This window comes from Callionymus lyra, chromosome 16 (genome assembly GCF_982586985.1).
Source record: "Callionymus lyra chromosome 16, fCalLyr1.hap1.1, whole genome shotgun sequence".
Lineage (NCBI taxonomy): Eukaryota > Metazoa > Chordata > Actinopteri > Syngnathiformes > Callionymidae > Callionymus > Callionymus lyra.
The window spans coordinates 11,108,750-11,131,883 of NC_141833.1; the positions used below are offsets into that span (position 1 = coordinate 11,108,750).

General features: G+C 36.1%; 3 protein-coding genes and 1 long non-coding RNA gene across 4 annotated transcripts; 2 read left to right on the forward strand and 2 right to left on the reverse strand.

Annotated features, from left to right (window-relative positions):
- Positions 1 to 7: 7 nt before the first annotated feature.
- Positions 8 to 828, forward strand: LOC148063655 (uncharacterized). Its single transcript, XR_015713557.1, has 2 exons — positions 8 to 62; positions 138 to 828. It is a non-coding gene; the product is annotated as an uncharacterized LOC148063655 (long non-coding RNA).
- Positions 829 to 1,365: 537 nt separating this feature from the next.
- On the reverse strand, positions 1,366 to 3,162 carry LOC148063656 (splicing factor Cactin-like). Its single transcript, XM_087811310.1, has 4 exons — positions 2,819 to 3,162; positions 2,601 to 2,723; positions 2,037 to 2,389; positions 1,366 to 1,922 (listed from the first exon to the last, which is right to left on the reverse strand). The coding sequence occupies exons 1-4, from the start codon at positions 2,830 to 2,832 to the stop codon at positions 1,432 to 1,434; spliced, it is 981 nt and encodes a 326-aa protein (XP_087667436.1). The 5' UTR covers positions 2,833 to 3,162; the 3' UTR covers positions 1,366 to 1,431.
- A 1,093-nt stretch (positions 3,163 to 4,255) lies between these two features.
- On the reverse strand, positions 4,256 to 11,427 carry LOC148063657 (cadherin-15-like). Its single transcript, XM_087811791.1, has 14 exons — positions 11,375 to 11,427; positions 9,761 to 9,840; positions 9,212 to 9,346; positions 8,841 to 8,975; positions 8,550 to 8,694; positions 8,184 to 8,365; positions 7,900 to 8,028; positions 7,647 to 7,826; positions 6,740 to 6,975; positions 6,539 to 6,675; positions 5,626 to 5,748; positions 5,137 to 5,210; positions 4,764 to 5,075; positions 4,256 to 4,483 (listed from the first exon to the last, which is right to left on the reverse strand). Exons 2-14 carry the CDS (start codon positions 9,809 to 9,811, stop codon positions 4,256 to 4,258), a joined length of 2,067 nt encoding a protein of 688 aa, XP_087667917.1. The 5' UTR covers positions 9,812 to 9,840; positions 11,375 to 11,427.
- A 5,092-nt stretch (positions 11,428 to 16,519) lies between these two features.
- Positions 16,520 to 20,618, forward strand: LOC148063658 (semaphorin-4E-like). The gene is made up of 13 exons (XM_087810321.1): positions 16,520 to 16,699; positions 16,979 to 17,041; positions 17,118 to 17,216; positions 17,639 to 17,738; positions 17,811 to 17,921; positions 18,017 to 18,168; positions 18,566 to 18,744; positions 18,822 to 18,978; positions 19,076 to 19,298; positions 19,382 to 19,497; positions 19,573 to 19,730; positions 19,800 to 19,852; positions 19,928 to 20,618. The coding sequence occupies exons 1-13, from the start codon at positions 16,604 to 16,606 to the stop codon at positions 20,392 to 20,394; spliced, it is 1,974 nt and encodes a 657-aa protein (XP_087666447.1). The 5' UTR covers positions 16,520 to 16,603; the 3' UTR covers positions 20,395 to 20,618.
- Positions 20,619 to 23,134: the final 2,516 nt, after the last annotated feature.

Sequence of the window (23,134 nt, forward strand, 5' to 3'; positions counted from 1 at the left end):
CATCTCTAGAGATCTGATTCAGAGTGTCAAAGATGGCAACGCCTCTCTCTGTCCACAAGGAGGTGAGTAAGGCAAACATGTTGGATGTTTTGGCTTCCCTATTATAAATAGTTCTGATAAGATATGCATTATTTCAGCCTCGTTTTCAGCGCCCGTCCAGAAAGTGATACAAGCCAAACCTGATTTGGGGTCCTTGAAGCTTCCCTGCTCTTCAGAGTCAATGCTGGCAACAATCATGTGGGAGAAAGATGGAGTCCCTCTGGTCCCTTCATCTCAACATCTGCACCAACAAGATGGACTGCTCATCATAAGTGTCTCACACGCTGACACCGGTAACTACCGCTGCCTCTCTGTGGAGCGACCGAAGGGAGATGAGTACAGCACAACTGTTGTCCAGTACAATGTTGTCACCTTAGACTTTGAAGAATCTGAATCCCAGAATAATGATGCCATCAGCATTGTAAAGAATGTTGTTTTGGTGCTGCTATCCATGTTTCTCTTGGGCCTTTTGACATGGAACATATTCAAAGGCCACCTATTCAAGTCACTTTCATGTAGGAGGAGTCGACAACAAACGCCTCCAGTCTTTATTATACAGGTTTAATGTTTGTGAGGTTTGATGATCATAAGCAGATGAAGACTCATAGTTTCTCACCTCTATAAAAATGGACCTGAAAAAGGTTTTAGTTAACACTTTTAAGATCTTTTGGAGTTCTATATCAAACTAGTGTTGTAACTTAATTTCTTGTAAATAGTTCAACTCTTTCTGTTTCATGCACATGAATTGAATATTTTCCTTGAAACCCTAATAAAATCATTTTCTTGAAATACTGTTTTTTTTCTATACATGTTGGTATACTTTACTATTGCAGGTTATGCAAATATGCATTTCGTATTTTAATTTGAACAACATTATGACATTGGTTAAATATGAATATATTAATATTCCTCTAATAGTTTTTTCGGGTTTCATTTCAGCATTTTATTTTGTTAAACTGTATTTTTTGTTCTCGCAATCACGAAATCACAATTTATCTTTGACATTTCCCTCCATACTTAACTTGAAATTTTCCAATTCAGCTTTATTAACAAATATCTTGGGTCCTGACTACTCATTTGGCCTCAAAACATGAGTTGTTTTTTCTGCTGTAAGTGAATTGCTAGAAAGAAAGTCTAATTTCTCTCTTTTTCTTCCTCCATTATAAAGATGAATTGAAGTATATATTCGAATGACATCTCAACAACATGAGTTTATTTTATTAAGAGTATTTATTTACACAACTCTGTTCTTCAATTGAGCAGTTAAACATGAACATTATTTGACAACAGTATAAAAAAGGCCTAAACTATCAGACGTTGCCTCAACCGAAAGTTCAGAGAGGTTATGGTTAACATCCAATTTTTGTATTCAAACGTCATTTTTTTACGGGTTCATCGTCTATAGTGGTACCTCTTGAAGTGGAACCACAGCTGAAAGATACCATTTGAAAACTGGCATCGGAAACCATGACGGTGAGAGTACTCCCACTCTCTGTTCACGATCTTAAATGCGATATCCTCGTACGGTGGGCCAGCATGGAATCTTAAGATGCCAAAGTCCTTGTTGTCAGGACTGGGCTCTAGAAAGTACTGCGGGGTCGAGCGCTTGTCGATCAGATCTGGGTAGAAGATATTGAACTTGTAACCTTGAACAATCTTGGGTGGCGGGTTGTCAAAGTCATAATGCGTCTGGTTATATTTGTTCCACTCGAAGCCAGTGTGTACTCGGTTAAAGAATCTCGGCTTCCTGGGTCGGTATTTGTCAGCCCACAGGTACATCTTCCCTGTGACTGGGATCTCCACGCTGAACTGGGCTTCGTTGTTATCCATTCCCTGTTTGGCTTGACGTACAAAGAAGTCCTCGGCACTCTCGCTGGCGTCACCTAACAGAAAGACAGGAAAAAGTCAAGCTTGAAGTAAGTCGTGTAACTTTATATGACAGACAGAACGAGGATGAGGCAGACACACAACCTTATGATACTGTGTGCCATTCGTACCTGTGACCTGCAACTGTCTACGTGCTAGCTGCAACTTGTGCGCATCTTCCTCCGCCGTTATCGTGTGTGTATCGAGCGGCATCTCCAATGAAGTCAGAAGAGCTGGACTGTAGCGACCGGAGTCATACTCTGCTTGGCTTTGCTGGATAAGATCTTCCTCCGTCAATACAGCTTCCACAGAGTCGCCCTTCTCCTCTTCTCCCTTGTCTTCATCCTTCTTTCCTTCCTCGTCTTCAATCCCTCTGTTAGTGCTGGTTGATGTTGATGGACCAGGCTCATCATTCTCCTGTCCACTAGCTTCATTCACAGTTCTACCAGTTGATGATGAAAGGCTGGAATCTTCTCTGCTCCTGCTGTTTGGAAAACAAAAAATGTTTGTAAAGGATGAGGAGTATTATAATAATATTCATTTTAATATGGTGCCATCCTACAATTTAAAGACACCTTCAAAAGGCCATAAAGAAGTTCATTTTTCTTCCGTGAAGGAACAATCATTCAAACCCAATTGTGTCAAGACTCAAATTTGACACAATTATTGTCGTACTAGGACACAAACAAACTTACTCAATGCTCTCAGTCACTGGTTCATCCTTGATGATGGGGAACGATGGTTCGCTTTCCACTCCCTGTTCTTGTTTCAGCCTGAACAGCTTTTGGCGAAGCACATCCTGGTGTCGCTCTCTCAACCTGTAATCATTCATTGATAAACACATTTTAGTGTTTTGAAAGGGTTGAGACCTTGGGTTAGAAATGTAATTATTGAATAAGCGGAAGGTGTGGACCTTGCTCTCGCCATGTAGACGCGGACCTGTTGCAACAAGCTCTCCCAGTAGCCGATGTCGAGGTTAGATCCACCAGCTCGGATTTTCGTCTCGATGTTCAGATGTAGAGCCTGCAGTTGGCTGTATGTCTTGCCTTTAAATACTATCTGAACATCCGTGCTTACAGCTGTGTTTATGCCTAAGACAACGATTATTTAACATGAATTAAATATGAAAGATTATCAGTTAATCAAGTGACTATTTGAAATGTGTGTTAAATCTAGATGATTGATTACAGTAAAGTTGTCATTTCCTTACAATATTTTATTTGGATCAATTTGAGGATATATCTTCAATCCCTCCTTTGACCTCTGAAACCAGAGGTCAACCTTAAAATGTAAGGCTCAAATAAACTAATCAGACATATCAGGTTGAGAGTTGAGGAGGCCACATCTGGCTCCACAGTTGTTTTTATTTTAGGTTCCTAATTTAAACTATTAGTACAGAGAGATAAGGAGAAAATAAATTCTGAAAAAACATAACTTCCTTATAGAAAAGTACATGTAAATAATGAATACACTTGTTGTTTGTTGAATATATATTGAAGTTCCCCTTATAAAATACAAATATGTCAACATTGTTAACTTTAGTTTAACTTCCGTTTCATCAATTCCAGCTTTTTGCTTTTTGTGTCAAACCCATCAGGAGAGCTGTCACTTTCCAAAAAAATGACATTTTACTTTCATATGAATTACAGTAATTTACATTTCACACCTCAACATTTATTAATTCATTTAAATGTAGTAAGTTATTTATTCACCTCTTATATCATTTGTTTTTGTACGTTAGAATTAACAGGGCAATGTTTGGAAGTTAATTTATTAGCATAGACATATCAGTACATTTTGAACAAGTAAGGAAATCTAATATCATGACAAATGCACACAGGTGTCTAAAATCAATAATGAAAAGTATCAGTAGAAACAATTTGCCACAGTTCATAGGATAGGCTCCCTTTCAACAGCTAATGGGACTTTTTTTGTTTGTTTTCTGCTATTTCCAAGGTCTGGGGTTACCTCATGAAACCCATCACCTGCTTCCACACATTCCCAATACAATTTCCAAGCTGCATCTGGTCTAAAAGTAACATCTCAAATGTGTATTACATCTATGTATATGAATGATAATAATTGGTGCCACACATCGAAGATACAGCCAATGCTGCTGCTCAAAATTACTGCACATAAGTCAGCAGAGTAACTGTAAGAGATAGTCATTGAAGACTGAAAAGTAAATGCTCAACAAAAATATACTACTTCATTGTACAATACTGAAATTAAGAAAACAACTTACACATAAATCAACCTTCTTATAGTCATTTTGCAAGAGCTTACTTTTCAAAGCATTATTGCAAGAGATTAAAGTACATTTTCACCAAGTGACTATTCTAATATGAATTCAAACTAAAACAGAACTAATGTTTTCATCCTCCTCCGACGGATCGAAGATTTCAGCCAACATCTGGAACCGTGGTCCCCAGTTGTTCAGGTCCTGGTCTTGGTCATCAGAGCTGAATGAACAAATGGAGCTAAGACTTTCAGACACAGAGCCCTCTCCTTCATAGTGGAAGATCTGAACCACATCATGTGCTGGAACATTTGGATCTTTTGCTGCCACTTCCAGGTGCTGAAGAGAGGAAACAATGTCATGACTCTTTCTGTACTTTCTCCCTCACCTTCTGGTAGAAAGAATAGTTTGCTACACTTGTAGTTAATTATATCAAAGTACAGAGTAGGAATTGCATCCAAATCTACAGTAACATACATGCAGATTTCTATTTTCAGTACAAAACAAAACCAAAAATGATTCAATGAAATATCTGGGATGTTGAGAAATGTACTAACTTGAACCAAACTGTAGTGTGTTACTTGAGCAGGACTTAAGGGCACTTTAAGAAGACACTCACCCTAATGATTAGGTCCGCAATGTTTGCTTGATCTCCTGGCGGTCTGCATGGTTCGGAGGATCCAGATAGGCTTTTTGGATCCTTTTCTCTAGTTGATGCTTCCGGGTTATTGCATACTGGGTGGATATTTTCAGAGGCAAGCACAACGTTGGTGGCTGAAGCCATGGTGTTGTCAGTGGCACATACTGCGTTGGTTGGGGCCAGCGCAGCATTGGCGGGAGAAACCACGTCATTGGTGGAGGCAGGTGAGGCGTTGTTGAGAGCAGGTACTGCGTTGTCAGGGATGCTCAGGGCGTTGAGATTTATCGCATTCTGGGGCATAACAAGACACCATTAGCACTGAAATCTACCTCGCACTGTAGTAGACACATACCTCTTCGTCTTCTTGACCATTTTGAACGTTGCAATGTCCTCCTCTGCATAATTTCCAAGCCACTAACGACCCCACTTCAACATTAAGATATTTTGGGTTATTGAAGTAATGTAACATTGATGACACAATAACTACTTAAAAACATATATATAAAGTTATTATAAAGTTATCTACTGAAGTGAATGACACACATGATATCATAACATTTCAAAGGTCCAGTTTACTGAGCTGAAATTTTTTTATACCCTTGTCAGGTTAACCATAAAAAGTAGGGTTAACTATGAGGTATTTTGCCCTGCCACCTACTTAGTAGGAGAATTCGTAAAAGTAATAAAAACTTTATTGTACCTTGACCCTTACAATGATGTATGCAATGGATCTACTGTTACGTTATTTTGCAATGATCATGATGATAGTAGAATAAGCAGAAAACTAGCCACATAACATTCTGTTCATTAACTTCATAAAGTGACGGTGGACTGAACTTACACAGAGTCACCACAAGTAGGACAGGGATGATGATGGCAGCGAGGAAACCGGCTTTATTGCTAGAATCCCTATTTGCCACCAGGATGATTAGAACTGTGGCTGTGCAGGAAGTTCCACTGGTATCTACAAAGATAAATACATTCATATATATTATATCGATATATATTTTTAATATTAAATCTATCTTTAATTATCTATCTCTAAAATGTATCTCATTACAAAATCTTTCCAACCCACATAGAGGCTTTTTTTTAAACCAACTCACAACAATGTTTACCCATTCACACACAATCACCCACTGATGTGACTAAGCTGTGACAGCATGATGTTCACCACCATAAGTAACAATCTAGTGTTCTTCTCAGGGACACAATGACATCATGGTTGGACATCATTGAACTGGCAACTTCTTAAGCCACAAGCTAATAAGTCGTGGGATTTGTTGACTACTTAAAGAGTTGTCGAAATATGATCCATGTATGTAAACCTTATAATATCCATAGCCTTGTTTGCAAATTGTTGGTTTAAATTTGCATGTGAATTACTGATATAATTCACAATTTAAGAATTTAAACCAATTATCATAATGCCTTCCATGTAACAGCATTTCTTTACAAATCAGTCCTAAAAATGTATACGTACAAAATGCCTTAAAGATTGGCAACAGTTTTTATTAAGGTATTTTATGTAATGCATTAAGGAACCCTTTCTAAGGAATAACAATGCATGCTGTTATTAGTTGACCAACATGATTATTAACTGTGTAACGTCTTTATATAAGGTCTTATGAAAGCATTATAATGTCTGACGAATGTGCTCACAATATGTTATAAAAAAGACCTTCATAGAAGGTGTTACCTGATGATGATCTTAAGGTGTAGTATGATGCTAAGAGGAAACTTTTTCATCTCACCTGTAAGTTTGATTGTAACAGTGTACACCTGGTTTTTAACATGTGCAGAACTCGAATTGAAGCTGCTTTTTGCCACAATCTCTCCTGTATCTATATTGATGTCCAGCCAGTTCTCAGGGTCGTCGGTGATCTCAAACCTAAGGGAGATAAAGCAGACTTGTACATTGATTCCATCTTTAAAGACATGATTTGGGTTCATACCTCATGCCCAAATTCACTGGGTGAATGGCGATGTTGCTCTTCAGTGATGTGCCAGGAAGTACATTTTGGGGAACTTCAAGTTTGATCGGGTCCTCTGTGAAGTATGGTTCTTCGTCCTTGTCGATCACAGTGACAGTGACGCTTGCTAAAAAGTTTGTAGCTTTGCTCTTTATCAGGTTTATGTTCACTACTTGGAGAGTCAACTTGTGCTCCTTTGCAGACTCATAGTCCAAAGGCTGGAATGAAGTGACATCAGATTATTTATGTGTTTGTTCTGACATGTTGGATGTGCTGGTTTTTTCTAATCATGTTTAGATGAACAACAATGAAAGGGTACATTTTGCATTTTAAAATATCCGATATCAAAGCATGATGAGAACAGTTTGTTTTGTTTTGTTTTGAATACTGTTTTGAATTATAAAAAGTATGACTAGCACTGTTTTGGAAAAAAAAAGGTTATAGAATTGATAAAGTTATTAATAACTAAATGTTAACTTGAAGTTTGACATTTTGTTGAGCAGCCATTTTGACCTCATCTTAATGGTGCACAGTCATCAACGTCCTTTTTAGAAGGTAAGTAAGTAAGTAGGTAATTAGTATTTGTAGAACGCTATTCAAGACCAGGGTCACAAAGTGCTTAAACAATCAAAAAAATACCCAATAAAATAAATACTTAAATGGTCAAGACAACACAGAGACAAACACAAGAGTCTCAGTAAATCAAGAAAAAGCCAGCACGAATAAAATGTCTTGATGTTTCTTGAAGGAGTCAGTAAACTCCATCAAGCGCAGAGAGAGAGGACCCTTGAATAAAAGTTCAATGATCAGTCGGTTGTTCACGTCATTGAACATTTTTCAGCCTTTCTGAAATATAAACTGCCATTTTTATTGTGTTAAGTTTTTGTACCTTCACGACACTCAGGATCCCCTGGTTGGTCTCAGCATCTGTTCTTATGCTGAAATACCCTTGAGGATCATCATAGACAGAGTACTTAGCCTCCCAGTTTCCTGTTCCAGGTTCATCTCCTTCGGTCACGTTCACTCGGCCGATATCACCAAGTGTGTTCTCCAGGGCAGTCATGTGGTACTGAAAGAAGAAAACAGACTTGTACTACAAAGTAAAAGTTTGTCTATGTGATTGTTCGTTCTGAAATACTTACAAATGTTGGGCTGAACCCTGGGACGTGGTTGTTGATGTCAGTTACATTAATGATGACCATAGCTTCATTTGTGAGGCCTGTCCCACCCTTATCACTAACTTTGATTCTCAGCTGGAACGCTTTCACCACCTGAGACAAGAAATAATAATTTGGGGTACAATTAGTCTTTTTAGGAATTTCCCCAATGTGGGACAAAAAAGGAATATTTTATCTTATTGCATCTTTAAAATATTTGTCAGTGAAGTTAAGAAGCAGGAGAGATCAATCTTAGGGTCAGTTTTTACCTCTCTGTCCAGGACACTGTCTTTCATAGTGATAATTCCTGACGCCTTGTCCATCTCAAACATGGTCTTATTCAGGTCATCAACAGGGATGCTCTCCTGGCCAATGATGGAGTACACCAAGTCAGTGTTGATGCTGTGGGGTTTGTCTGCATCATCGGCTGATACTTGCATCACAACGGTGCCTGTGAACAAAATGTATCAAGTCCAGTTTCTTCATCTATAAGAGGTCAGACTTTTGATTAATGATGCAATTTTTTAAGTGACCAGAGATAACACCCAGCTTCTTTCTTTGATTCTGAATCAATTTATCGGTCTAATCAATAACTGTGATTTATATAGACTTTATATGTATTTTTCCCAAGTTACCTGGGGGTGAGAATTCCAGGACAGAACCAGTGAACACTTGCTGAGTGAAGACTGGTTTGTTGTCATTCAAGTCTTGCACAAGAATTGTAATGGGCGCTGGCTTCTCAAGGTACTCTCCACTTAATGACACGGCAAAAACTATCAACTGCAAACACAAAGAAGGGATGTATGGCGAAACTGTAAAATGCTTTATTGTTCTACTACTATTAATAATAATACTTATTTATTTTATATATACATCACGTATTATTCCATTTGCACCTTCAGTCAGAGACTTGAAGTACAGCTTACCTCAAAACTCTGGTGTGTCTCTCTATCTAGTGACTCTTTGAGCCAAATTCGTCCAGTACTTTCATCTATTTCAAACATCTCTGGTCCCTGCATCTTGTAAAGCCCCTCACCTTTGGAAAACCTTTCTGACTGAACCTGAAATGACAAGAGAAACACATTTATGGTACATGTACATACCAGGTGCACATTTTGACTTTTACACAGAATCACCAGACAAAGACAGAACTGTTTGAAACAGCTTTGAATCTAACAATAGCATTCAGTTAAACATCAAGTATATTTTTCATTTACATCTGCTACCATACATTTATTTGTATTATTATTTATTGATTTGTTTGTGAATGAACATGTGTGTGTATAAACCTGTTTACCGTGGTGACTGTTTGGAATCCTATGGTATTTTCCCAAACATTGAATGGAGCTTTGAAAGACTCTCTCCATGGATAAATAGTTCTCGAAACCATTTTTGGATCCTTCCCAACATCTTCACTCCAAACCTGAACCAACTAAAACAAAAGCAAAAACATGTATAGGCAATTAAAACAAAGGTAAACATACATATAGACATACAGCAGCACCATTAAAACCATACCACAGTTTACATATTCACTACAACCACATGGAAGTTTATTTATTTTAGTGATTTCATATAATGCAGTCTTTGTATAGAAAAAGATAAATGCCACACTAGGGAATGACCTGTCCTTCAAAATGTTTTGAAATCCAAATGAGGACGATGTTTGATTGTAACTTTGAAGAAAATGATGTCACCTTACACATCAAACATCATGGAAAATACAGTAATATTAAAAAGAAATGAGTTATAGAATATTGTTTAAAGAAAAGCCAGAGCAAAATAATATTATTATATTGCAAAGAAATAAAATGTACTCTAGAGCCAGGAGTTAGTAAACACTTACGCCAAATAGTGGAGAAGTCAACACCCATAAGGTGAATGCAAGAGAATACATTTCTTCTTCTTCTTCTTCTTCAGGAAACACTGGAAAGGAATAATATCCACTTTAAAATCCAGAATAAGAACTCTCATTACAACATATAAAGGATTTGAAATGAAAGTACTTACGATGAATGAAAGGCTTACGTTTCTAAAAACAAACCTCACAAAGCTTAAATAAATACAGTATAAAGGCATTATAGTGTAAACACATAGAGATAAGGGACATAAAAGCCTGCTTCTTATCGAGCCAAAAGTCAACGGATTAATTAGAATTTTCTTGAGAGCAAAGTCTAATGCCAACAGAGAAATAATAAAAGAGATTTCAAGCAGAATATGTGAATAGTTTAAATTTAATTCAGGAAAATTAAGATTAAAGACGCATGTATGCTCTGTATTTTTTCTATAGCAGATGCTATCTAGTGTTAGTTTGCTGCAATGCTGTGTAAGGAAATGACAACTTTACTGTAATCGATCATCTAGAGTTAACACACATTTCAAATAATCACTTGATTAATCTTTCATATTTAATTCATATTAAATAATCATTGCCTTTCTTTAGAAATTCATGTGTGCTCAGCAATTCTTTAGGTCAGTTCACACTGAGAAAGACAACGCAATCTCTCAATGGTGCCATTTTGTCTCTGGGACCAAGGACACATCTGCTTAATTCAACTGATAAACAGATTCTCTCTAGATGACCAAACTCCGGTAACTTTCCACTACCAACACGTGAGACGGCCATCTTAGATATCAAGTGTTTAGAGCAGGGGTGCTCACACTTTTTCGGTTCACGAGCTACTTTCATAATTGTCAAGTTCAAAAGATCTACCTTCAACAAATTTGCTCAACGTAAGTTAGAACATACTTTACTCAGATGACTTGCATTGAATGAAGTGAATGCACTGATAATCAGTCATGATGGAAAGATGTGTGGATTTAATAATCTTCATAGAAATGCTGACTTATATAAATAACTAGAGTCAGTCAGTAAGAAGCATATTTCCTCATAAGAAGATACTTTTCCTCTGAGAGTAACTTCCAAAAATGTCCATGAGACCTGGTCTTAAGCTCAGTGTCAGCCTTTGTTAAATCTCATCCTCCACTGCAGACAAGTTCAGACTCGTATGTTCAAAGAATTGCATTGATTTCCAACTAAAAATGGTCATTCATTCGAACCCAAATGATGCACAAAACATATTCATGTGTAAGAATCTGTGCTTGACACGAATTCAAGCCCTTTTCCTTTGTTCATCAAAATCAACAAAGAATTCAGACGGGTTCATCCCTTTCCATGCCTGCATTTCAACATGCCGATCATATTTAAATGAAGGACAAGACTTAAATTTCTCCATTTTTGTGATCATGAAAAAACAAAAACAAATGAAAACATGAATTCAAACTGACAGTTTATATTTGTTAATTTTAAACATGTCTGATATGAATCACACAAGTGGATTATTTACATTTTAAAACATCTTCAGATGAAGTTTAACGAGAATAAAACTGTTAACCAGTAACTTCACATCATCATCGCTTTGTCTGATCGTCTCTGACGTCATTAGAATGTGTGTCTCACCTGCAACTGTTTAACGTGTTTGGGTTTCAGCGTATTCTTATTATATTCGTGAGATAAAGGTAATTTACAAATAGTCATCATGTGATGGTGTATTAATACAAGTGTGTTTTAAGGACGCGATCACAAAAGGAAAACCAGCCTTTGTTGCGCTTTCATTGGAACCTGCAGCTTCACTTTGATGGAACTGACGTAATGTTTCTGTGACTCTCGTAGAGAAGAACCTGAACTGATCAAACGCACATTATTTTGTTCGATATATTATTTAAAAAAAACAAGTTTATAATTCTCGTAATATCGTTTTTCTGAATTGCGTAAAATGGCTGTCGCACGTTTTGCTCTTTTTATTTATTATTGTGAACTTTGCCGAGCGTTCAGTGGAAGAGGCTGGAGCTCTGATTGGCTGCTGTGCATGTCAATCAAATTGTTAACCAACCGCTGCAATAACTATTTAATTGACATGCACAGCAGCCAATCAGAGCTCTCTTTACTATTTTCTTATATCATATTTTATTAAATCACGCGATCTACTCGCAATAGCTTCGATCGCGATCAACGTATTGCCCACCCCTGGTTTAGAGTAACTGACCAATCATACAAGGATGAAATGGAAGAATGTTTTAATTCTGAGCAAAAGGTAATATTGTCAATGTTCACAATTAATAAACATGAATACATAAAATGAGGATATATAATTTAACACTTCAATGAGAATATATATATATATATATATATATATATATATATATATATATATATATATATATATATAAATATATATGTGGATCAATTTGAGGATATATCTCCAATCCCTCATTTGACCTCTGAAACCAGAGGTCAACTTTAAAATGTAAGGCTCAAATAAACTAATATCAAACGATTCCTTTATATATAGTACGTAAGTAAGTAAAATATGAGGTTATTAATTCGTCCCCACCCATCAGAGCTCATCATGATCTTCCAACAACAGATCAGGTTGAGAGTTGAGAAGGCCACATCTGGCTCCACAGTGTTTATTTTAGGTTCCTAAAATTTATTTTAGGAACTAAATTAAATTAAATTAAATTATTTTAGGTTCCTAATTAGGTTCCTAATTTTAACTATTAGTACAGAGAGATAAGTTGAAAATAAATTCTAAAAAAAACATAACTTCCTTATAGAAAAGTACATGTAAATAATGAATACACTTGTTGATTATAAGTGTTAATATATATTGAAGTTCCCCTTATAAAATGCAAATATGTCAACATTGTTAACTTTAGTTTAACTTCCGTTTCATCAATTCCAGTTAGCTTTTTGCTTTTTGTGTCAAACCCATCAGGAGAGCTGTCACTAAAAATGACATTTTACTTTTATATGAATTACAGTAATTTACATTTCACACCTCAACATTTATTAATTCATTTAAATGTAGTAAGTTATTTATTCACCTCTTATATCATTTGTTTGTGTACCTTAGAATTAACAGGGCAATGTTTGGAAGTTCATTGATTAGCATAGACATATCAGTACATTTTAAACAAGTAAGGAAATCTAAAATCATGACAAATGCACACAGGTTTCTAAAATCAATAATGAAAAGTAACAGTAAAAACAATTAATTCCACAGTTCATAGGATATAGGCTCCCTTTCATTGTCAACAGCTAATAGGACCTTTTTCTTTTTTTTGCTATTTCCAAGGTCTAGGGTTGCTCCAGGCTCCATGAACCCATCACCTGCTTCCACACATTCCCATTACAATTTCCAAGCTGCATCTGGTCAAAAAGTAACAACTCAAATGTGTATTACATCTATGTATATGAATGATAATAATTGGTGCCACACATCGAAGATACAGCCAATGCTGCTGCTCAAAATTACTGCACATAAGTCAGCAGAGTAACTGTAAGAGATAGTCATTGAAGACTAAAAGGTAAATGCTCAACAAAAAAATACTACTTCATTGTACAATACTGAAATTAAGAAAAAAACTTGCATATAAATCAACCTTCTTATAGTCATTTTTCAAGAGCTTACTTTCAAAGCATTATTGCAAGAGATTAAAGTACATTTTCACCAAGTGACTATTCTAATATTCAAACAAAAACAGAACTAATGTTTTCATCCTCCTCAGACGGATCGAAGATTTCAGCCAACATCTGGAACCGTGGTCCCCAGTTGTTCAGGTCCTGGTCTTGGTCATCAGAGCTGAATGAACAAATGGAGCTAAGACTTTCAGACACAGAGCCCTCTCCTTCATAGTGGAAGATCTGAACCACATCATGTGCTGGAACATTTGGATCTTTTGCTGCCACTTCCAGGTGCTGAAGAGAGGAAACAATGTCATGACTCTTTCTGTACTTTCTCCCTCACCTTCTGGTAGAAAGAATAGTTTGCTACACTTAGTAGTTCATTATATCAAAGTATAGAGTAGGAATTTCATCCAAATCTACAGTAACATACATGCAGTTTTCTATTTTCAGTACAAAACAAAACCAAAAATGATTCAATGAAATATCTGGGATGTTGAGAAATTTACTAACTTGAACCAAACTGTAGTGTGTTACTTGAGCAGGACTTAAGGGCACTTTAAGGAGACACTCACCCTAATGATTAGGTCCGCAATGTTTACTTGATCTCCTGCTGGTCTGCATGGTTCGGAGGATCCAGATAGGCTTTTTGGATCCTTTTCTCCAGTTGATGCTTCCGGGTTATTGCATACTGGGTGGATATTTTCAGAGGCAGGCACAACGTTGGTGGCTGAAGCCATGGTGTTGTCAGTGGCACATACTGCGTTGGTTGGGGCCAGCGCAGCATTGGCGGGAGAAACCACGTCATTGGTGGGAGCAGGTGAAGCGTTGTTGAGAGCAGGTACTGCGTTGTCAGGGATGCTCAGGGCGTTGAGATTTATCGCATTCTGGGGCATACCAAGACACCATTAGCACTGAAATCTACCTCGCACTGTAGTAGACACATACCTCTTCGTCTTCTTGACCATTTTGAACGTTGCAATGTCCTCCTCTGCATAATTTCCAAGCCACTAACGACCCCACTTCAACATTAAGATATTTTGGGTTATTGAAGTAATGTAACATTGATGACACAAGAACTACTTAAAAACATATATATAAAGTTATTATAAAGTTATCTACTGAAGTGAATGACACACATGATATCATAACGTTTCAAAGGTCCAGTTTACTGAGCTGAATTTTTTTTATACCCTTGTCAGGCTAACCATAAAAAGTATGGTTAACTCTGAGTTATTTTGCCCTGCCCCCTACTTAGTAGGAGAATTCGTAAAAGTAATAAAACTTTATTGTACCTTGACCCTTACAATGATGTATGCGATGGATCTACTGTTAGGTTATTTTGCAATAATCATGATGATAGTAGAATAAGCGGAAAACTAGCCACATAACATTCTGTTCATGAACTTAATGAAGTGACGGTGGATTGAATTTACACAGAGTCACCACAAGTAGGACAGAGATGATGATGGCAGCGAGGAAACCGACTTTATTGCTAGAATCCCTATTTGCCACCAGGATGATTAGAACTGTGGCTGTGCAGGAAGCTCCACTGGTATCTACAAAGATAAATACATTCATATATATTATATCTATATATTTTTAATATTAAAATCTCATTACAAAATCATTCCAACCCACATAGAAGCTTTTTTCAAACCAACTCACAACAATGTTTACCCATTCACACACAATCACCCAACTGATGTGACTAAGCTGTGACAGCATGATGTTCAACATGAAAGCGTGGAGTCTTGATGAGATGTCCTAAAGCGCTCTCTAAACAAAGTTGTAGGGCTTTGTACAGCAGCCATAGATACAGCCGAGGAGAGCGTCAAGTGGGGGATTCCTTGAACCACCAGAACGACGTTATTCACTTTCTTCAACTAGACGGGCATCTTTTGCTTGATCCATTTCCGTTTGTTCTATTGGTTGATTTTTAGAAGCGACTATTTTATGAGGATATTACAATTTCTTTACTTTTTAAGGTTTGAATAAGGTAAAGCTCTTACTGTAGCGGCACTGACTGATATTGACGAGCCATCTCTTCAACTGATGATGAGCACCTTGTTTATTGAAGTTGAAGATTTGAAGTATAAATGGATCTCAGCATCACAAAATATATGCAATAATATTTAAACAAAGAAAACAATAATTTCCTTTAGCAAAACCGTATTAGCACTCTTACTTATTAACTTTAGCATTAACACAAATCAAACCAAATACTACACACTTTTTTTATACATATATAATATATGTGTATACATATATATATATATATATATAGAGAGAGAGAGAGAGAGATAAATAGATATATAGATATATATATATCTATATATATACACATATATTATATATGTATAAAACCATGTGTAGTATATAGATATATAGATATATAGATATATAGATATATAGAGATATTAGGACAGAAATGTCCTAACCATAATATGTATACAAAATAATATATAATAATATATAATATATATACACAAAAAAGTTTGAAAAAAACATTTTTGATTGAAGTTGCTTTTTTTTATATATTTTTTAATGGAAGTCATTTTTTTGTTATTGAGTAATAACCTCCATTCATATGTCACTGCTGCCAAACAGTACAACAAAGTTAAGGCAGTCACTGTCTTTGATCTTTTATGCCTTTATTACGTCACAGCTTTTTAGTCTTTAAAGCCTTTGTTCCTTTAATTTTAACATCATATATACAGTTGTGTCCATCCAAGTTCTATTTAGACATTTGTTTGGAGGAGAAAAGTAATAATGATTCTAGAGTTCACTTTCTTCGGACTTCTGCTGCCGGCCCTGGCCTCAGCACCGGACCCTGTCCCTCGCAGATTTGTGCCTTATGACAGTAAGTTACACTCATTACTTTGTTCTTGATACATTAGTCCAGTAGTTTATTCATCTTTAATGATACATTAGTCCAGTAGTTTATTCATCAATAATGATACATTAGTCCAGTAGTTTATTCATCAATAATGATACATTAGTCCAGTAGTTTTTTCATCATTAATGATACATTATTCCAGTAGTTTATTCATCTTTAATGATACATTAGTCCAGTAGTTTATTCATCATTAATGATTAATAGTCCAGTAGTTAATTCATCAATAATGATACATTAGTCCAGTGGTGTATTCATTATTTATCTTCTACCAAGGTGACAATAATCGCACGTTTCATGAGGAGGGAGTGTTGGACTACTCCACCATGCTGCTGAGGGAGGACCTGGGCCTGCTGATGGTGGGTGCCAGTGGGATGGTGTACGCCCTCGACCTCAACGACATCACCAAGAAAAATGACTCAGTAAGAACTTTTTATAGTGTATTATATTATATTATATAGTCACTGTATTCACTATAGTGAATCTTTGGAAAACTTTACACCTTCCCCTCGATTCTTCTTTATAGTCAAGATTGTCTTCATTGGTTCTTTTTCCCTTTTAACTTATATTGTCTCAAAACTTGAGCTTTCCTTACTTCAATAAAATGTGAATTAATTCCTGTTACAATGAGCATAAATCATCGAACCAAGCATTACTTGAACTATTTACTATAAATCGTTTAAATAATTTGTTATATTTAGGTCCAATGGGATGTGCCACCAGCAGAGGTCACTGCTTGTGGATTTAAGGGAAAGGATCCAGTAGTAAGTTGAATTAAAAAAAAATGTGTATGAAAGAAAACTTGGTGAAATAATCACATTTTGTCTTACACATTTTTAGATTCACTGCAGAAACCAGATTAAAACTCTGCTGAAAAGACAAGACAACAAGATGTATGTGTGTGGAACCAATGCTTTCAACCCAAAATGTGACTACATGGTGAGAAATGTTTACTTTAACAATATGATTTGAAAGGATGTCACAGATTAACTTATTAAAAACTGCATATGCCCCAGTAAGTGTCATTGTTTAAAAAAGGAAAATTCATTATTGAATAAATACACAATATTTATACAAAAATACAAATTTATGAGGAATGTTAATGTTTAAACAGCTTAGCTCGAGTCCGCCAGCCAGTGACTATTTTATTTGCTACACACAAAATCTGTTATCCAGTTACGGAAGCTTATGATAGAGCAGTGTGGTGTTTTTCTTTCTTAGTGAAAAAAGCTACAACAACTTTAAACTATTAATACGCAACAATAAAAATGATCTTATATGTATTATCGTGTAAGAGCAGTCAAGTGTTTTGTTTAAAGATTGCCCACAAACAAATGTGTTTACACATTTATCTCTTGTAGTCGTACAACGATGGAAAATTGACTCTTGAGAACCAAATAAAGTCCGGTAAAGGACGTTGCCCGTATGACCCCTTCGAAAGATCAGCCTCTCTCATGCTAGGTGAGCAGAATGTTGTACATCTGAACTCCTTTTCTACAGCTTCTTTTTTTAAATTGCCTTTTACTTTTCAAGACAATGATCTGTACTCGGCTACATCAGTGAACTTTCGAGCGACTGAGTCTGTCCTGATGCGGCGTTCCACAACCTTCATTCGAACTGATTATAGAAGATCCTGGTTTTATGGTGAAGTTACATTTCATAAAGTTTTTATCATTACTTGTTGCATGTGTGCTATTTTACTGATTAACATGTTTCTCTTATTTCAATGTGATTAACAGACCCTGAATTTGTTTCCCTGGAGATGATGCCTGAGAGTCAAAACAGTGTCACCGGAGATGATGACAAGATCTACTTGTTCTTTAGTGAGACAGCAATGGAGTACGATAGCTACAAGCAGGTGCTTGTTAGCCGGGTTGCTCGAGTCTGCAAGGTAAGAACAAACAGAAGGGCAACTTGGGATTTCAAGAGGTGGTTACTAAGGCAGTGGAAAATCATGTTCACTCCCAGTCAAAAAGAAAAATCCAGGGCATTGAAAAACATTGAAGGCTGTTACTGACCTTAAACACTTTTTAATATTCTCCACTGTTTTAAGCTTAGCTTCAAGTTACATGGATGGAATTTCATCACCCAATCATAATTCCGCTTGCTCTGACTGTAGTCAGTCTCGTTAAGCCTGAAAACTGCAATTCCAAGATGGCCATGACTGTTTACCTACAGATGGTTGACTTGAAGTCCATATTTTATACAGTCCACAGGAAAACAACTGCCTTGTCCTCCAACCTTAGCACAAATACCTTCAACGTTCAAGCATTTTTCTGATGTTTCAGGGCGATCATGGAGGTCTGAGGACTTTGCAGGACAAGTGGACATCATTTGTTAAAGCAACACTAGAATGTCCAGTCCCTGACTCCAAACTGCCGTACATCATCCAGGACACATTCCGCTGGTGTGACCCCCAAAAAGACTGGAAGTCATGTTTGTTCTTCGCTGTCTTCACATCACAGACGTATGAAGATTTAACATTGGGACATAATTTGATTTGTTTCCTTTCCGATGTGAATTAATCTCAAATGTATATTTCAGCTCCTCGAGAGAGATTTCTGCTGTGTGTGCGTACCGTGTGTCAGAGATCAGCAGGGTTTTAGCTGAAGGAAGATTCATGACGGAAGGACTGGTAAATGGAATTCATTCTAAATGGGTACTCCACAACGGAATATTGCCAGTGCCTCGTCCTGGTTCGGTAAATTAACCCCCTTTTATATGCAGATCATTTTGATTAAACTTGCCAGGACTTCTTAAGTTTTGATAACCATTGCTCCTCTCTTTTCCATCTCTAGTGCATCGATGATGCTGCACGTAACGCCAGCATCACTCAGAGTTCTGACCTTCCTGATAAAACTCTCTTGTTTATTCAAAAAAATACACTTATTGGTGAACCAATAATGCCAATAGGAAAGAAACCTTTACTGATTAGAAAGGGAATCAAATTCACACGGATAGTCATTGACCAAGTTCAGTCGGTGGACGGTGACAACCATCATGTGATGTTCATTGGGACAGGTGTGTATATGTGACAGGATGTAATGAATAATTGTATAAATACATGTGTAATTGTTCGCCACATTTACATCTTTTAATATAAGAGGGGGGAACCATCGTGAAAGCTGTGAACTATGATGGAGAGATGTTCGTCATTGAGGAAGTTCAAGTCTTTAAGACCTCAGAGCCCATCAAGATTCTCAAGTTCTCCAATGTCACGGTAATGTCATGACAGAGTGTTGAGCTTCATGTTGAGTTCAATCCCTGAAAATATTCTTTTTTTTCTGATGTGCAGCGTCAGATCTACGCAGGCTCAGACTCTGGAGTAGTACAGATGTCCCTGTCCTCCTGTGGAAGATCTTTGACTTGCATGGACTGTGTTCTTGCCAGAGACCCTTACTGTGGCTGGGACCACGCTGCTGGCAAATGTTCAACTCTTTCTGCTACACAGAGGTGAGTATCTGTTGGGGGATTGCCCATCTCTGCTGCTAATACATTGAACTTATGATTGTGCATCTCTAGAGATCTGATTCAGAGTGTCAAAGATGGCAACGCCTCTCTCTGTCCACAAGGAGGTGAGTAAGGCAAACATGTTGGATGTTTTGGCTTCCCTATTATAAATAGTTCTGATAAGATATGCATTATTTCAGCCTCGTTTTCAGCGCCCGTCCAGAAAGTGATACAAGCCAAACCTGATTTGGGGTCCTTGAAGCTTCCCTGCTCTTCAGAGTCAATGCTGGCAACAATCATGTGGGAGAAAGATGGAGTCCCTCTGGTCCCTTCATCTCAACATCTGCACCAACAAGATGGACTGCTCATCATAAGTGTCTCACACGCTGACACCGGTAACTACAGCTGCCTCTCTGTGGAGCGATCGAAGGGAGATGAGTACAGCACAACTGTTGTCCAGTACAATGTTGTCACCTTAGACTTTGAAGAATCTGAATCCCAGAATAATGATGCCATCAGCATTGTTAATAATATTGTTTTGGTGCTGCTATCCATGTTTCTCTTGGGCCTTTTGACATGGAACATATTCAAAGGCCACCTATTCAAGTCACTTTCATGTAGGAGGAGTCGACAACAAACGCCTGCAGTCTTTATTATACAGGTTTAATGTTTGTGAGGTTTGATGATCATAAGCAGATGAAGACTCATAGTTTCTCACCTCTATAAAAATGGACCTGAAAAAGGTTTTAGTTAATACTTTTAAGATCTTTTGGAGTTCTATATCAAACTAGTGTTGTAACTTAATTTCTTGTAAATGGTTCAACTCTTTCTGTTTCATGCACATGAATTGAATATTTTCCTTGAAACCCTAATAAAATCATTTTCTTAAAATACTGTTTTTTTTCTATACATGTTGGTATACTTTACTATTGCAGGTTATGCAAATATGCATTTCATATTTTCATTTGAACCACTTTATGACATTGGTTAAATATGAATATATTAATATTACATTAATAGTTTTTTTCTGGTTTCATTTCAGCATTTTATTTTGTTAAACTGTATTATTTTTTTCTCACAATCACGAAATCACTATTTATTTCTGACATTTCTCTCCATACTTAACTTGAAATTTTCCAATTCAGCTTTATTAACAAATATCTTGGGTCCTTACTACTCATTTGGCCCCAAAACATGAGTTGTTTTTTCTGCTGTAAGTGAATTGCTAGAAAGAAAGTCTAATTTCTCTCTTTTTCTTCCTCCATTCTAAAGATGAATTGAAGTATATATTCGAATGACATCTCAACAACATGAGTTTATTTTATTAAGATTATTTATTTACACAACTCTGTTCTTCAATTGAGCCGTTAAACATGAACATTATTTGACAACAGTATAAAAAAGGCCTAAACTATCAGACGTTGCCTCAACCGAAAGTTCAGAGAGGTTACTTGGCGCCCCCAGTTGGCTAAACATGATATATCATTTACAAAACCAACACAAGTATACTGTCATTTAATTTTTTCAGCATTGATGCATTTAATAAAACAACAAAAATAATGATAAACATTTATGGTTAACATCCAATTTTTGTATTCAAACGTCACTTTTTTACGGGTTCATCGTCTAATGATGCCATCAGCATTGTTAATAATATTGTTTTGGTGCTGCTATCCATGTTTCTCTTGGGCCTTTTGACATGGAACATATTCAAAGGCCACCTATTCAAGTCACTTTCATGTAGGAGGAGTCGACAACAAACGCCTGCAGTCTTTATTATACAGGTTTAATGTTTGTGAGGTTTGATGATCATAAGCAGATGAAGACTCATAGTTTCTCACCTCTATAAAAATGGACCTTAAAAAGGTTTTAGTTAATACTTTTAAGATCTTTTGGAGTTCTATATCAAACTAATGTTGTAACTTAATTTATTGTAAATAGTTCAACTATGCTTAAGTATCATTTATACACAATATACGACACAAAATAGTATCAACAGAATTTTGATTTATTTTTTTCAGGTTAGTTGTTTCAATTCTGTTAATAAAGTGCAGGTAATACAACCCTTTGTTATAACTATTTTGTGGTATTTCTAAGATGAACCTCAACTTGTAATTAACATTGAACAACACGTGTAATGTCTACCTTTATCTTGTTTTTTTAAAGTTTAAAAGCAGAAAAGGATGTTGTGTTGCTTAAATATTATTAATTTTAACATATATATCTTGTCTTTGTGTTTCATGCACGTAATAATATTTTCCTTGAAACCCTAATAAAATCATTTTCTTGAAATACTGTTTTTTTTCTATACATGTTGGTATACTTTACTATTGCAGGTTATGCAAATATGCATTTCATATTTTCATTTGAACAAGTTTATGACATTGGTTAAATATTAATATATTAATATTACATTAATAGTTTTTTCTGGTTTCATTTCAGCATTTTATTTTGGTAAACTGTATTTTTTGTTTCTCGCAATCACGAAATCACTTCTTATTTCTGACATTTCCCTCCATACTTAACTTGAAATTTTCCAATTCAGCTTTATTAACAAATATCTTGGGTCCTTACTACTCATTTGGCCCCAAAACATGAGTTGTTTTTTCCGCTGTAAGTGAATTGCTAGAAAGAAAGTCTAATTTCTCTCTTTTTCTTCCTCCATTCTAAAGATGAATTGAAGTATATATTCGAATGACATCTCAACAACATGAGTTTATTTTATTAAGAGTATTTATTTACACAACTCTGTTCTTCAATTGAGCCGTTAAACATGAACATTATTTGACAACAGTATAAAAAAAGGCCTAAACTATCAGACGTTGCCTCAACCGAAAGTTCAGAGAGGTTACTTGGCGCCCCCAGTTGGCTAAACATGATATATCATTTACAAAACAAACACAAGTATACTGTTATTTTTTTTTCGGCATTCATGCATTTAATAAAACAAAAATAATGAACATTTATGGTTTTTGTATTCAAACGTCACTTTTTTACGGGTTCATCGTCTAATGATGCCATCAGCATTGTTAATAATATTGTTTTGGTGCTGCTATCCATGTTTCTCTTGGGCCTTTTGACATGGAACATATTTAAAGGCCACCTATTCAAGTCACTTTCATGTAGGAGGAGTCGACAACAAACGCCTGCAGTCTTTATTATACAGGTTTAATGTTTGTGAGGTTTGATGATCATAAGCAGATGAAGACTCATAGTTTCTCACCTCTATAAAAATGGACCTGAAAAAGGTTTTAGTTAATACTTTTAAGATCTTTTGGAGTTCTATATCAAACTAGTGTTGTAACTTAATTTCTTGTAAATAGTTCAACTATGCTTAAGTATAATTTATATACAACATACGACAAAAATAGTATCAACAGAATTTTGATTTATTTTTTTCAGGTTAG

Bases quoted from the DNA above. Each gene is read 5' to 3' on its own strand.
- LOC148063658 (XM_087810321.1), top strand. From the start codon at position 16,604: ATGCTGCTGAGGGAGGACCTGGGCCTGCTGATGGTGGGTGCCAGTGGG. The intron at 18,745-18,821 runs GTATGAAGATTT...TGTATATTTCAG, and splicing joins GCTGTCTTCACATCACAGAC to CTCCTCGAGAGAGATTTCTG. The intron at 18,979-19,075 runs GTAAATTAACCC...TTCCATCTCTAG, and splicing joins CAGTGCCTCGTCCTGGTTCG to TGCATCGATGATGCTGCACG.
- LOC148063657 (XM_087811791.1), bottom strand. From the start codon at position 9,811: ATGTATTCTCTTGCATTCACCTTATGGGTGTTGACTTCTCCACTATTT. The intron at 8,976-9,211 runs GTAAACAGGTTT...TTGTCATTTCAG, and splicing joins GATTCCAAACAGTCACCACG to GTTCAGTCAGAAAGGTTTTC. The intron at 8,695-8,840 runs GTAAGCTGTACT...TTGTGTTTGCAG, and splicing joins AGACACACCAGAGTTTTGAG to TTGATAGTTTTTGCCGTGTC.
- LOC148063656 (XM_087811310.1), bottom strand. The intron at 2,390-2,600 runs GTAAGTTTGTTT...TTTTCCAAACAG, and splicing joins CCAGTGACTGAGAGCATTGA to CAGGAGCAGAGAAGATTCCA. The intron at 1,923-2,036 runs GTACGAATGGCA...TCTTTCTGTTAG, and splicing joins TAGACAGTTGCAGGTCACAG to GTGACGCCAGCGAGAGTGCC.